This window comes from Syngnathus leptorhynchus, chromosome 19 (genome assembly GCF_054491065.1).
Source record: "Syngnathus leptorhynchus isolate UIUO chromosome 19, UIUO_Slep, whole genome shotgun sequence".
NCBI lineage: Eukaryota > Metazoa > Chordata > Actinopteri > Syngnathiformes > Syngnathidae > Syngnathus > Syngnathus leptorhynchus.
In genome coordinates, this window is record NC_141213.1 from 7,439,848 (window position 1) to 7,453,649 (window position 13,802).

At 53.0% G+C, this 13,802-nt stretch overlaps 1 protein-coding gene across 6 annotated transcripts; it reads left to right on the forward strand.

The window, feature by feature from the left end:
- Positions 1 to 241: 241 nt before the first annotated feature.
- malrd1 (MAM and LDL receptor class A domain containing 1) lies at positions 242 to 13,447 on the forward strand. 6 transcript variants are annotated; one of them, XR_015069190.1, is made up of 37 exons: positions 242 to 1,018; positions 1,481 to 1,915; positions 2,013 to 2,147; positions 2,217 to 2,305; positions 2,385 to 2,543; positions 2,889 to 2,979; positions 3,056 to 3,199; positions 3,302 to 3,457; positions 3,639 to 3,744; positions 3,808 to 4,175; positions 4,238 to 4,680; positions 4,745 to 4,832; positions 4,924 to 5,103; positions 5,174 to 5,324; positions 5,396 to 5,552; positions 5,622 to 5,732; positions 5,842 to 6,058; positions 6,139 to 6,386; positions 6,719 to 7,016; positions 7,085 to 7,330; positions 7,395 to 7,552; positions 7,871 to 8,068; positions 8,160 to 8,340; positions 8,564 to 8,692; positions 8,758 to 8,913; positions 9,000 to 9,157; positions 9,223 to 9,424; positions 9,507 to 9,785; positions 9,847 to 9,972; positions 10,529 to 10,595; positions 11,621 to 11,715; positions 11,778 to 11,874; positions 11,956 to 12,019; positions 12,294 to 12,374; positions 12,450 to 12,541; positions 12,664 to 12,772; positions 13,072 to 13,447. XR_015069190.1 is itself a non-coding variant. In XM_085939564.1 (37 exons), the coding sequence occupies exons 3-37, from the start codon at positions 1,762 to 1,764 to the stop codon at positions 12,707 to 12,709; spliced, it is 5,670 nt and encodes a 1,889-aa protein (XP_085795690.1). In that variant the 5' UTR covers positions 242 to 421; positions 505 to 1,018; positions 1,481 to 1,761; the 3' UTR covers positions 12,710 to 13,447. The 6 variants fall into 6 exon arrangements, 4 of the variants coding, with proteins under 4 accessions (XP_085795690.1, XP_085795689.1, XP_085795691.1 ...); XR_015069191.1 differs by having other exon boundaries at positions 13,111 to 13,447; XM_085939564.1 differs by having other exon boundaries at positions 242 to 421; positions 505 to 1,018; positions 12,664 to 13,447.
- The last annotated feature ends 355 nt before the right edge of the window (positions 13,448 to 13,802 follow it).

A 13,802-nucleotide genomic window follows, 5' to 3' on the forward strand; every position in this document is an offset into this window, starting at 1 on the left:
GATGAGTTTGCAGTTCAATTCTTCACCATACTGATGGAACAAAATCGAGAGGGTCCTCATTTCTGCATGTGCGCTACAGATTGGTCGGCGTTAGTATTCATTAAAATCTTTCATGTCTGCAGGCGCAAAGCATTATATGTCAGTTATGACCCTGTAGGGCGATGTTGTATGCAAGTGTATATCTTTTATGCAGTTTTAAAGTCATTCCAACAAAAAGAAAACCTCAGTGCGCACTCTTCTCTGCTAGACTTGCTTACCTTAATGCTTCCAAACTTCGCATGACAACTGGTGCTGAGCTCCCATCAAGCCAGTTAACATGGGCGGGTCAGATCAACGCGTAATCTAGTGTTGTTGGCTATATTGAACATTAGTTTGAGGGATTGATGATGTCACGACAGCGCAGCGGTAAAGGCTTTGCCAAGTAAACTATTCTTATTTCATTGAGTCACGGGTTCAAATCTTTTTGATGACTTTAATTTTTTGTTGTTTGCTATTTTTTTGCAGCCAGTCGGAAATGCAAACGAGACGTTTAGTTCAGTGTCTTTATTGAAAATTTCAACAGTTCTACAATCAGGGAAGTTCCAAGTCGCTTGTGACGAATCTGCAGTCGCAAAACACAAAACTGCGCAATCGCCTTACCTCAACAGACGTAACTCGAGATAACATGGGAGCAACTTGCCATGGAACACCGGCCGGCGTACAGGCCCAGGTCTCGAGCCGCCGCCGCCGCCGACTTCCTGGGCAGCTTGACGCACGGGAAGGGCGAGAAGACTTGCGGCTTTGCCACTGACGGACGGCGCGATTGAGACGAGGAGCCAGTCGATGAAGGGAGGGACGGCAAGCGTGTCTGCTACAAGCCTTGAACGTGAGGAAGCTGCGGCATTTTCTTGGAGTTGATGGGCGTATTGTGAGCGATGTCCAATGTTGAGGCAGAGAGTTGGGTCTTCGTTGGCAAGACCTTGGCTTGATTAATGGCAGCCAGGCCGGCGGCATATGAAACGACAACTTCCTGTTTCAGGTCAGCTTCTTTTATACTCCCCAGAAAGGCGGGAACTTGTCACATGACCATTTGCTACCTGAGGGGGGGGGGGGGGGGGGCGTCACCCCCTTGCGTGTGAGTGTGTGTTAATGTGTGTTGTATTCGTGTTGTGATTGAGCAGTTATGTGTCTATAAACTAATAATGAGAATTGAGCATCAAAACGTACATGAGAACATGTATACATTGCTGCTGTTGCTGTCTATTCAATACGTCATGTGTTTGTTGAACTAAAAAAAAAATAAAAAAAATTGACAGTCACATTCTAATCTGACGTGGTGTGTGAATGACCGCTAGGTAGCAGCAAAATCTCAATCTTTTTGCGTCAATCCACATGCACATTGAACTCATAATATGCGCTTTTCTTCTTGTGTAGAATATTGTGATCATTTTTTGTGACTTTAGTTCATGCCAAACAAAATGCCTTTTGCTCTTTTCAACAGCTCAAGTGAACTCGAACTTGTGGCGTTCCTAAGCGTGTTTCAGAGGTTGTGGGTTCCATTCCGACGCAGCCTTCCTGTGTGAACGGATGGATGGAGGGAGGGCATTATTATGGATGAGCGCCATTCCCATTGGTTCAATATGGAGACTCAAATCAAGCAAGCAAGCGGGCAAGCGTATTGAGTAAGAGCCATAAAAGGCATTTATGACGACTCGCCGGAGCGCACAGTCAAACTGAGCCTCGCTCGCCATACTGTACAAAGTCATGTAGTAGACGTCCGTGATGTGGAAACTTTGCCCATTGTCACTGGTGGCCTTGACTTTGGCCTTCTTTACTGCGCCTTGTTTGATTTTGCACTCTACCTGCGCTAATGGCTCATATGTACCTGAGGATTGTGTGTGCGACTTCACAGACGACGGAGTCGACCGGCGACGCTGTAAGTCAATCTAGCACGCTACTGATCTGTTGATATGACAATAGTTGGTAAATTAACAAAATGGATGCCTCCCTAACATTTTCTGTCTGTCTCACAGGTTTCAACTATAAGAGATGTGACTTTAGCGAAGGCTTCTGTGACCTGATGCAGCCGTCATCCCAAACGCTTTCTCAATGGAAGAGAAGCACGGCGGTTGGGCTCATCCGAGGCGACCACACGGGCAACCAATCAGGTTTGAGACCTTGGGTCGCTCTCTACGCTCGCTAGATCAAGGCTAAATCAATACACTTCTGTTCTTCAGCCTATTTCCTGTCCCTTGTGCCTGAAAGAGGCGACACTACCAGCGCACAGCTAATAAGTCCTCAGTTTGGGCCTGCCGCCACCTGCCAGGTACATAGGGATCCTTCCTTTTCCGACCCCCCCAAAGCGTGAGCCAAATTGTTTGTGCAATGGCATCTGTTCTTATCAGATGAGCTTCTACCATTACGTCTCGGCCCGACACGGAGCGCTTCGGGTTCTGACGGAGAGCGGTCCGCAGGCTCACGCCACTGTGCTGTGGAAGCGGTCCACTCCAGCCGAAGCGTGGCAGCGAGCTGTTGTCCGCTTTTCCAGCAACAGCACTTTTAGGGTGTGTAGGATTTAGATCTTCTTCGTCTTGTTTTCTTTGATATTGTTTGAATGATTCTCATGGTTCAAAATGTTTATCATTCTTGTTTTTGTCATCAAATACAATACAACTTTATGTATTGTACGTATTGTTGCATTTGGAAGAAAAGTTTCAAAGGCAAACTTTTCAATCCAAGCTTCTTCCACTTTCTCTCTCCTCCCCCACACGCCATATACGACAAGTAATAAAGATCCAAAGTCACAGATAAAGACGCCTTGCGGACTTTGTCACTGCCTGCACCCACGGCAAACCTCAGGGGATGTCGCAAAAGAAAGAAAGAAATCCATATTTTGTCTTGTCCACCAGGTGGTAATTGCAGGGAGTCTAACAGAGGACAGTGATGCAGCAGAGGTGCTGGCCATCGATGACATTTCCTTTAGTCCCCACTGTGAGCCAGGTACTGACATGTCTCCAGACATTTCTGGAATTCACATGGAAAAAAGCCTTCAAACATGTTGTTGGTTTTTTTCAAGTCTCGCTTCCGAGTGTGCCCCCACCTACCATTGCTTGCCCGCCATCCTGGTACGCTTGCCAGGGCGGTGGGCCGTGCATCGAGGCGGACAAAGTGTGCGACTTCACCCGCCAGTGCCCGCACGGTGACGACGAAAGCGACTGCCGTAAGCGCTTTGGTTGAAAACAATCAAATTTACTTTGCAATTGCCCCAAAATAATGAAAAAGGGCCATAGCGTCTGTCCACGCCACGTCTGTCTTCCTCCAGCTTCGGAATGCGACTTTGAAGGCGGCTCCTGCGGCTGGTACGAGCTCACCCCCGGTGACGGTTTTGACTGGGTCAGGGGCTCGTCCGCCGATGTCCCGCCCGAGTACTACGGTCGGCCGCCTCCTCCGGACCACTCCAGTAACAGCACGGAGGAGGGTACGAGCAGATCCCTGAATAGGAAATGCTTTTTGTCGCCGTGTGCTCTGTTGTTTGATTTTGGTCCCGAGTGTAGCAAGACAGCAACCATATCATGAAATATGACACGGAATTCAAGTAGCAGTGTCGCGTCAAGGAATCCGCGGGTCTCTTTGGAAGCTGAATTGTCGCTCCATTGCAGGTCACTTTATGTTCATACTGAAGAACAGCAGCAGTCTTTATCCGAGGGCGGTCCTCAGAGGACCGTGGTTCCGGCAGTCGGCCTCCGGGTGCACCATGACCTTCTGGTGAGGCCCGCCGGTGCGATTTTGCTGGATTGCCACATTTGGCGACCTATTTCCTCCGTCTAGGCATTACAACTCGGGCATATCCGTGGGGGCCGCCGACATGTACCTCCGCATCCGAGGGGTCCAAAACAACACCATCATATGGAGGACTTTGTACGAGCAGGGCAGCCGCTGGAACCGGGTCAGCGTCCAGCTGGGTCGCATCACGCGGCCCTTCCAAATCGCCCTGGCTAAAATCAGCATGGGCGTGTTTGACGGCATTTCGGCGCTGGACGACGTGTCCTTCCACAACTGCTCCATGCCGGCTGCCGCCGCCGAGTGCCCGCCGCACACCCATTTCCACTGCACGCGCACCAGAGCGTGCGTTGATCAGCTGTTGCGCTGCGACTTGGTGGACGACTGCGGGGACGCTTCCGACGAAGAGGGCTGCTGTGAGTGTTTTTCGCCGTGCGTACATCGGAGTAGATCATGAAGAAGGATTCCCCTTCCGCAGCCCCCGAGCTGCAGTGCAACTTCGAGGAGGGCCTGTGCAGCTGGAAACAAGAGCGAAACGGCGACGTTTTCGACTGGACCCGCACCCGAGGACCCACCCCGTCTTTCAACACCGGGCCCTGGAAGGACCACACGCTGGGTACCAGCTACGGCCACTACCTCTACATGGAGTCTTCCGTCCCCCAAGAGTTCAAAGACACGGCGGTGCTGCTGAGCCCGGCCTTCCAGCCCACCCACCGGCGCGGCGAGGACCCCTTTGACTCCCGCAGCCCGTGCGTCTTCCGCTTCCACTACCACATGTTTGGCTCGCACGTCTTCTGCCTCGCCATCTATCTGAGGACCACCTCGACGGGTCGCGGCCAATTGCTGTGGGTGGGCTACGGGGACCAGGGCAACATTTGGCACAGGAAGACTCTTTACCTCACCAGCGCTCGACCCTTCCAGGTATGCCGCCGGCTGCGACCAGTTTCAGAGTCAAAGAAGAGTGCTTTTATTTGCCTGCGGCTAGATCGTAATTGAAGGCACGGTCGGAGATGATTTCAACGGGGACATCGCCATCGATGACCTCTCCTTCCTGGGCTGCGTCCCGCACCAAGGTACGTACGTACGTACGTACCTACGTACGCCCGTCGGCCCGGCGAGGCCTTCCGTCGGAGCGTTAAAGCTACGCGTCCTTTGCCGAGGAAGGCCAGCTCCCCGAGGCCAACGCCAGCATCCCGGCGGTGACCACGCCGGCCCCCTCGGTTCAGCCCCACCGTTGCCCCCAGGGGGAGTTTGCTTGCGCTTCGCTCGGCCAGTGCGTCGCCCGTGGCGAGGTGTGCGACTTCAGGCGGGACTGCTCGGACGGTTCCGATGAAAACCAGTGTGGTAAAATAAAAAGATGCTCTTGGAAAACCTATTGTTCTAAACTTGATGAATTGATTATTTTTTCCCGCAGTGGCCGAGGTGTGCGATTTTGAAGGTGGCAAAACCTGCGGTTGGGAGACTATTGCCCCGCCCCCCATGCACGCATTCCGCTGGTCACCTGACCAAGGGGAGAGCATTCACGCCGGAGAGCAGTACCATCGTCCCGTCACCGACCACACCCTGTGAGGAAGAGACGGTGTCATAATAATGACAAAGAGATTCTTTCTCTGACTGGACTGACGTCCGTTCCCAGGGGCAGCCCCGAGGGTTGGTACATGTGTGCCGACAGTTCCAACGGCGGCTACGGCCAAGCCAGCGACCTCCAGACGCCAGTCATCGCAGCCACCGGGCCGCATTGTAGGCTGGTCTTCTGGTACTACATGGGCGGATTCACCGTGGGCTCCCTGCAAGTGAGACGGAAGAGCGCTGCAGGAATCGCTTCTTGCGCCTGCTTAGCATGGCCTTGAACTCTTTTGCAGCTTTTGCTGAAGCGTGGTAACGTCACGCATGGGGTTTGGTCTCAGAGCGGTAACCAAGGCAACAAGTGGAGACGAGGTGAAGTGTTCTTGGGGCTGTCCAATGACTTTCAGGTGTGGAACTGCTTTGCTATTCATTTGGAGCATCTATACCTAAATTGTGCTGCTCACTGGGTGTCATCAGTCATATAAGTATGAAATGGAAAATGTTGTTGCCCGTCAGGTGGTGTTCCGAGCCAAGCGCGGCATCAGCTACATGGGCGACGTGGTGATCGACGACGTGTCCTTTGTGGACTGCGCCCCCCCTCCGAAGGCCTCGGGAGCGCCCTGCGGCCCCGAGCGCTACGCCTGCGCCAACGGCCGCTGCGTCCCCCGCGACAACCTGTGCGACTTCATCGACCACTGTGGGGACGACTCCGACGAGGAACCTTACATCTGCAGTTAGTGTGCATGCGGCGAGCGGGCCTGACATTGTGGTGGGAACGCATGGATTTTCACTCTCTCCATTTGTGTTTCTCAGAAGCCTTCAACGGCCGTTGTGATTTTGAGTTCGACCTGTGCTCCTGGCGCCAGAGCTCGGACGACGATTTTGATTGGCAGATCAAAGCCGGCGGCACCCCCACCCTCGGTATGGGCCCGTCCACCGACCACACCCTGAGGGACCCCTCCGGCCACTACCTCTACCTGGAGAGCTCTTTCCCTCAGGCGGCCGGAAATAGCGCCCGCGTTTCGGGGCCGTTGCTGAGCCGCAGGAGCTCCCGGTGCAAGGTCTGGCACACACCAATTCCCTAACTGCTGTATGTTGTAACAAGCATCATTTGGAGAAGAAGATCAACAATTATTGCTCGCGTTTGTCAACAGATACCCGAGAATACGTCGTCTTTTCATGTTAGAAATGAGATACGGCGTTTCATAAAAACGGCAGCTGTAATCGACCGCCCCGCTCCTCTGTCGTCTGACGTCAATCGCGCTCGCGGCTAAATTAGCGGCAGGGTTCAGCCAACGAGTCGGGCATGACGGAGACACCTCTTGAGTGAAACCGGCCGTCGCAGCATTGAAACAAAAGGCAAAACAAACATCATTGTGACATCCCCCTTCAGATGCGCTTCTTCTACCACATGTACGGAGACGGCATCGGGACGCTGGCCGTGTTCCGGCAGAGCCGCCGCGGGGGACTCCACCTCCTCCTCAATTTGACGGGCGACCAGGGCAACTACTGGCAGATGACCGAGGTCCCGCTGAGCCACCCCGAGGACTTCCGAGTCACGTTGGAAGGACGGGTGGGCCGCAATCCCACGGGGGACATCTGCCTGGACGACGTCACCTTTTCGTCAGGGTGCCTGCTGGCTTCCTCGGACCAAGCCGCCGCTTCTCCTTCTCCTCCTCCTCCTCCTGAAGGTACTTGTGCCCGGCAGAGGTGGTTTTCCAAAAGGGAGGCCAGGTGCATTTGAGTTTGTCCTTTCCAGGCGGCTGCGCTCCGGGCTTCCTTCCGTGCGCCAACGGCCGCTGCTTCTCCCCCGAGCGGAGCTGCGACTTCCGAGACGACTGCGGCGACGGCTCGGACGAGGAGCGCTGCGGCACGTCCTGCTCCTTTGAGGACGGCCCGTGCGGCTGGAAGAACTCGCAGGCGGACAATTTCGACTGGTCTCTGGGAAGCGGCTCGGCGCAGGGCGTACGGCCGCCGTACGACCACACGCTAAACAATGAGAGCGGTTTGTTGTCCGTCCGCCTATGGCTCATTTTTGGGAACGTCGAGGTGACGCCGCACTTCCGCAGGTCACTTCTTGTATCTGGAAGCCACACCGGTGGGACTGAAAGGTGACAAGGCTCACATCAGCAGTTCTCAGTGGAAGGAGTCCAGCTCCATCTGCAAGCTCTCATTCTGGTACTACATTTCTCACAAGGCCTCGGGAAGCATCCGCCTGCTGGTCAAGGTAAAGCAAAGCAAAGCAAAGCAAAGCAAAGCAAAGCGTGTCGACTTCCATCCTCTGTGAGCTCCTTCCTGCTTTTTTCCCCCCTCCTTGCTTTGTGTTATTTGTTATGCGTAGTCACAATTTCCAGGAGGAGTTCTCCTTTGTAGGCTTCTAAACTGGTGCTTTCAAAGCCAAACTAAAAAGCCATGCTCATACATGTATGTTGCCTTTTTACCCATATCCGGGCTAGAGCGGGAAATGCGACTGCTTGTCACAGAGAAGTTGATTGCTGCATTGATAGAGCATAATTAATGACACATCTTTCTAATAACTCTGGAGGTGACGCTGGAAGCGGCTAGACGAGGCGTGACGTGCGCGCGCGGCCGGCCGATGTCGCTCCGCTCCGCTCTGGTGTCGCATGGCTGGTTTGAACGGCGCATTAGTCACCATGTGATGCCTGGCTGCTGCCATGGGAAAAGACTTGCGGAGGAATTACATACTTGGCCTCCCTCTCTTTTAATAGATTCCATGTGCGGCGTGAGTGAGAGCGATAACTGGAGACACAGTCCGAAAAGCCACAAATGACGCTGGCAAATGAGTCTTGTCGATGTGTCCGGCGAATGATCAGACGGAGAACGCCATGTGGGAGGCGTGGAACAGAACGGGCCACCAGGGGAACGGCTGGAAGCGGGCCCAGGTGGCGCTGAGGAGGCTGAGGAACTTCCGGCTGATATTCGAGGGCGTGAGGTGGCGCGACGTCAGCGGGGGCGCCGCCTTGGACGACCTGGAGTTCAAAGACTGCGCCCCGAGTGAGTGCAATGGCGATGTCCAAATTGAAACTTGACTTTCCCTCGGCGCGCTCTCGACATTCCATGGTGGGCCGCTCGCATCTTTGCGTGCTTTGTTTGAGTAACGTGTGTTTTATGTCCATTGCACAAAAGTGGAAGGCCAAAAGCACCTTGATGTCATCTGTGCATTTTGGATGTTCATCCCATCCGATTCAAGTAGTCAACAGCGAATACTTGCGAGCAGGTCTCGCTGAGCCACCGAGCTGTCCCGCCATCAGCGATTTTGTGTGCGACGGCGGCCGCTGCGTGGAGTCCCGCCTGGTGTGCGACGGCAAGCCCGATTGCGCCGACCGATCGGACGAGTCGGACTGCGGTGGGTGAGCCATTCCGTTTGGGGCGCCCAGTCAATCCATTTGATCTTTGTACACAACCCTTTAGGCGGCGTACTCGCCGTGCCGGGGGCGTGTAATTTCGAGGCGGACGACGGCCAATGGGAGGAGAGGTGCCAGCTCGCGCAGGACACCGACGACGACTTTGATTGGCGGATCGGCGGCGCAAGAGCGGGAATTGGACCCGCTTCTGACCGCAGTCCAGGTCAGCGAGGGGGCTCTCCGAGCAACCTACAGAGTTTTGAGATTCTTCTCAACCGTAGTGGTACATGCTGCGTTTGTCTCCCAAAGGCGGCGCGGGGAGCTTCCTCTACATCCACTCGGGCGCTCAGCAAAACGGCGACGTTGCCAGGGTGACCACCGTTCGCGCCTTCCCCGCCAGCGTGGGGCTGTGTCACCTGCGCTTCTGGTACCACATGCACGGCTCGGAGAGGATGGGAACGCTCAAGGTGCCCTTTTGAAAAAGACCCCCCCCCGCGTGCACGTGAGAATGAAAGACACAATTGCTTCGTAGGTGTTCACGGTGGGAGCGAGCGGCACGCCGCTGCTGATGTGGGCCTTGGCCGGGAACCAAGCTGAGGGCTGGACGTACGCCAGCGTCATCCTGTCCAACCGGGCGCCTTTTCGAGTGAGCTTCCAGGCGGAGGCGGGCGGAGACATGTGGACCGACGTGGCCCTGGATGACATCACATACACGGCAGAGTGCGTGACCGGAGGTGAGGGGCATCGATCTATGTATTTCATGAAGTTTCTCGCTGAAGCCACCTAACCTGGCTTCTCTCTCTCTCTCATCCGCAGGTCCCGTGACTCCGCAGCCTCTCACCTGCAGCTCCGAGCACTTCCAGTGCGTCTTCTCCTTCCAGTGCATCCCCGGAAGCTGGCGCTGCGACGGCGAGCCCGACTGCTCGGACCGGTCGGACGAAGAGCGTTGCCCCACGGCCGTAGCGGGCACCCTCCCCCCGCAGGGCGGCTGCCCCGCCGCTCGCTTCCGGTGCTCCGACGACATCTGCCTCCCGGCCATCCTGCGCTGCGACGGCGTGGCCGACTGCGGCCGCGGCGAGGACGAGCACGACTGTCGTAAGTGTCGCCGATGACTGGTCTTTTTGGATGCCTTCTGAAAAGGGTCCCGTCTGTCCAGCTTTGCTGCGGTGCCAGCCGGGAGAGCTACTGTGCGACGCCTTGTCCTCTTGCATTCCCGTGGAGAAGCGTTGCGACCGCTTTGCAGACTGTTTGCCTTTCCACGTAGATGAGTCCAGTTGTGACGGTAAACACCCACTTGGGTCGGTCGCTTTTTCTCTCTGAGTGAAGCCGTGCCACCAAAAGAGGGCCTCCCTCGCACTCGGCACTGTATCTCTGTGAGCTTGTCTTCTGTTTTCTTGTCAGAATCTTCCAGAAGTGCTCATTTTCTGAAAATGGGTTCATCTCCAGGGTGCAAACTTGCCCTTAATTGCGCGTGCCTGCCAATTGGACCTTCAAATAACGACATTTGCACGCTTGTGATGACGGCACCAGTATTTCTATTGTTGCTAATCACATAAAATGGCTGGATTGAAACCTAACTTGTGGAAAAAAAGAACAGATTTTAATGTCATATTGGCCACTCCTAACAAACACAATTGTCTATTTCAACACTAATGTGATGCCGTTTCCACGGCAACAGAAACTGCGTACTGGAGGCTCATTGTCATTCGGTATAGGCGGCGGGGGGGGGGGGCATTTCAGCGAGACAGGCTCGGCATATGCTAATGTTGTAAATGTGAATGATTCATACGACCGGGTTGTCACTCTCATTTATTGATTTGATTTGATTTATGATGCAGATTGTCCTGCCATGTTCTGCCTTGGACGAGGTGTGTGCCACGTGGAGGAGCACGGACCTGTTTGCATGTAAGCCGCTCACAACACACTCACTCACTCACTCACTCACTCACTCACTCACTCACTCACTCACTCACTCACTCACTCACTCACTCACTCACTCACTCACTCACTCACTCACTCACTCACTCCCGCACACTGGCGCTTATCTCGCCTGGTGAGACGTCAGACATCAAAATTCCATCCGTCTCGCTCCGTGAAACGTGTAAGCAACCTGTAAATTACGCTGGCTTTCTTCCTCCGCCAGGGTGAGCGGTTTCTCACCGCAGGCGCGACGGAATCGTCAATATTTAAACACCAAGCATCCGTCTGGTTGGCGCTTTGAGACAATCCGGGAAGATGGTGATTGGTGATTCTGTGTGGTTACATTTAGTTTGGGATGTCAATCTCAAATTCCACCTTGAACTCCTTCAATATTTTTGACAGATTTAGCGTAGCGACCAAGTATCTAAGATGTGCTGTGTGTAAGAAAGAGAGCAGCTTTTTTACCTACCCGCACCTGTAAAAAAAGTCATCTCAAAGTTTTTGGCCACACCCCCTTCAGCAACCTGACAAAGTCGCCCCCCCCCGACTGCACACAAATCAAAACCTCTTGAATACATTTTGAGCAGTCTTTTTTTTCCAAATCATTTTAGCTACGCACAGCTTTGAAAGCAGCGTGTCCAACAAAAAATGCCTGCCCGCCCGCCCACGTTCACACGTTAGATGATAAGGACATCCCGATAGATGTGTGTTCCACATTTGAAGCGCCGAAAAGCCAGCTGATACTGAACAGATGTGGATTTGGACGAACATCTTGCGAGGACACTCTCTCCGCACAGCAACAGGGCCAAATGGTTCGCAGCTTGTCTCTCTCTCTCTCTTTGTGTCCAGCTGTGGAATTTCCACCAGCACAAAATGCCATTGTTTTGTCTGCTACATTCAAAAGGTTGCCTTTGGCATTTAGGCACCAGAAGCTCCTAAACCAACATTACAGGCCCAAGACGTTAGTTAGCATGCTAGATGTTAGCGTTTGTTTCCCCGTCCTCCCTCAGGTGTAACCCGGGCTGGACCGGCAACCGCTGTCACGTGAGGGCCAAGCCGCCGCTCTCCACTCCGACGCCACACGGGCTCGAGGCCACGCAGCTAGGTAAGGTTTTGACATTTGCATGGGCACGGTCCAATTAGGAAATAACAAATGGTGGTTGTCAGACGCGGTATACGCCGGCATTGCCGTCGGGATGCTGCTGCTGGTGGCCGGCGTGGCCATCTGCGTCCTGGCTCTGTGCAGTAAGCGATGTCGTGCCATGTGAGTCGTCGCCCGTAATGATGCTTTTTTTTTTTTTTTTTTATATGCCTCCCGATAATGATAACGCCGCCTCTTCCGCAGGAAGCGCAGCCGGACGGACTACGGGATGATGGACGGCCCCCTCGCCTTTGACTGGAAGGCAGAGGTGATGTCTGATCCATCATTTGGCAATTTTTCTGGGGCATCGTTAGTGTTCACGGTCGTACAAATAGACAAGACAGTAATCTCCGGTGATTCGTCATCCCCGCTGATGTTTACTTAGGCCGACATCATTGAATTGGCGAACGTACCGCGAAACATGGGATTCCCAAAATCGTGATCAAAATGAACGGCTTATTCTTCATTTGCTTTCATTTCACCAATGTGATGTCAAGTCTTCACGGACATTTAAATGGGTTCTCATTCATGCGTGATTTCAGTTTGAGCGCCGCGCAATCAGGCGCAGCAACGACGGCGGGGGTCTCTCCATCAGCGTGTACCCTTGGAGGAGGGAGAGCGAGGTGAGCCTTTTGATTTTTTTCTCAAATTGGCAAATATCAAATGGATGCACAAATTTCATCTCCCTCACTCGGCAGAGCTCGTCCAGGAGGGACGCCAGGCTGTCCTTTGCCAACCCGTTGTACAATCATCATCACGTGATCCCTGATGAATATAGGAGCTCTCGGGCGTAAGATAAAAACATAATGTACTGTAGATACCTTGATTTTTTTTTTCCCTCAGGGAAAGTGAACACATGCAAAGATCATTAAAATTGTGCAGATTTTCTTCTCCTTGGTCACGTGTTGCTAGGCCGAATTCCCAGGGCTTGACCATAAGTGCCCCCAAAGGCCCATGAAAGAAAATTGATGTACGTATGTGCTAATCATTTGAAACGAGGCTCCGGGAATACCAACACTTGGTGAGTAGAAAACCAGAATTTCTCAGGTCAAGTTTTCCTTGTCGCTTGTTGCTCGGCAGAATGCACAGAGCACAAGCACTAGCACTAGCAATAGCAATAGCAATAGCAATAGCAATAGCAATAGCAATGCTGCTCATCCCTTGTTTATTTGCTTGTGAAATAGTGTAGCCTTGCACATGAACATTTGGCCCTTGACTGTCAATTTATGATAAACCTTGTGTTTACGATATAATTTGTTGTGTATTTAATTGACATTCGTCACTTTGTTTTGATTGTGATCTGATTCTCGTGGAAAAAAGTTAAGATAGCACAAGTGCAGGGTGACTGCTTTGCAACAGGTGTGGACAACATTTTCCACCAACCAAAAAAGCCCAAACTCAGCTCAGTGCAACCAACCAACCAACCAACCAACCAACCAACCAACCAACCAACCAACCAACCAACCAACCAACCAACCAACCAACCAACCCAGTGACACTGGAAGCCACGACAATAGCGCTTTTATGCACCTTTATGCCAAGCTTGCACACTGGTGGGCTTTGTTTTTGCTTTTGTTGTTGTCTGGTACATTCGGTATTCCTGCCGCTGAATGGCATGTAGCTCGAGCGCGAGCGCCGCCTGTTTTGATGTTGTCAGCTCACCCCGTTTGTCCAAACAATTAAACCCAATTGGAAATAGATCGCTTGTTTTGCGAGTTGTTGGGAAAATGACATGACCACTTCAGATTTTTTCTCCAGTTCATATGGAAAGTGGAGGTTTTCATCCAAGTTGCATAAAAGCAGGACTAAGTCATACTTTCAGAATATATTTCACTCCAGTTTGATCCCCACTGGCACACATCTAAATACACGGAGCGGACGACCTTGCGCAAGTGCTCGCTCACGGCCAAATGAGCTCAAGTGCACTTGGGGCTCTGATTGCCTCAATCGAAGAAGATGAATTGATGGCGAATGGACGAGATGGGAACGCTGAGACCGAACGGATTGCGAGGAAGACGCAAGAAGCTTGAGTGATGAGACCGTCCTGTGAG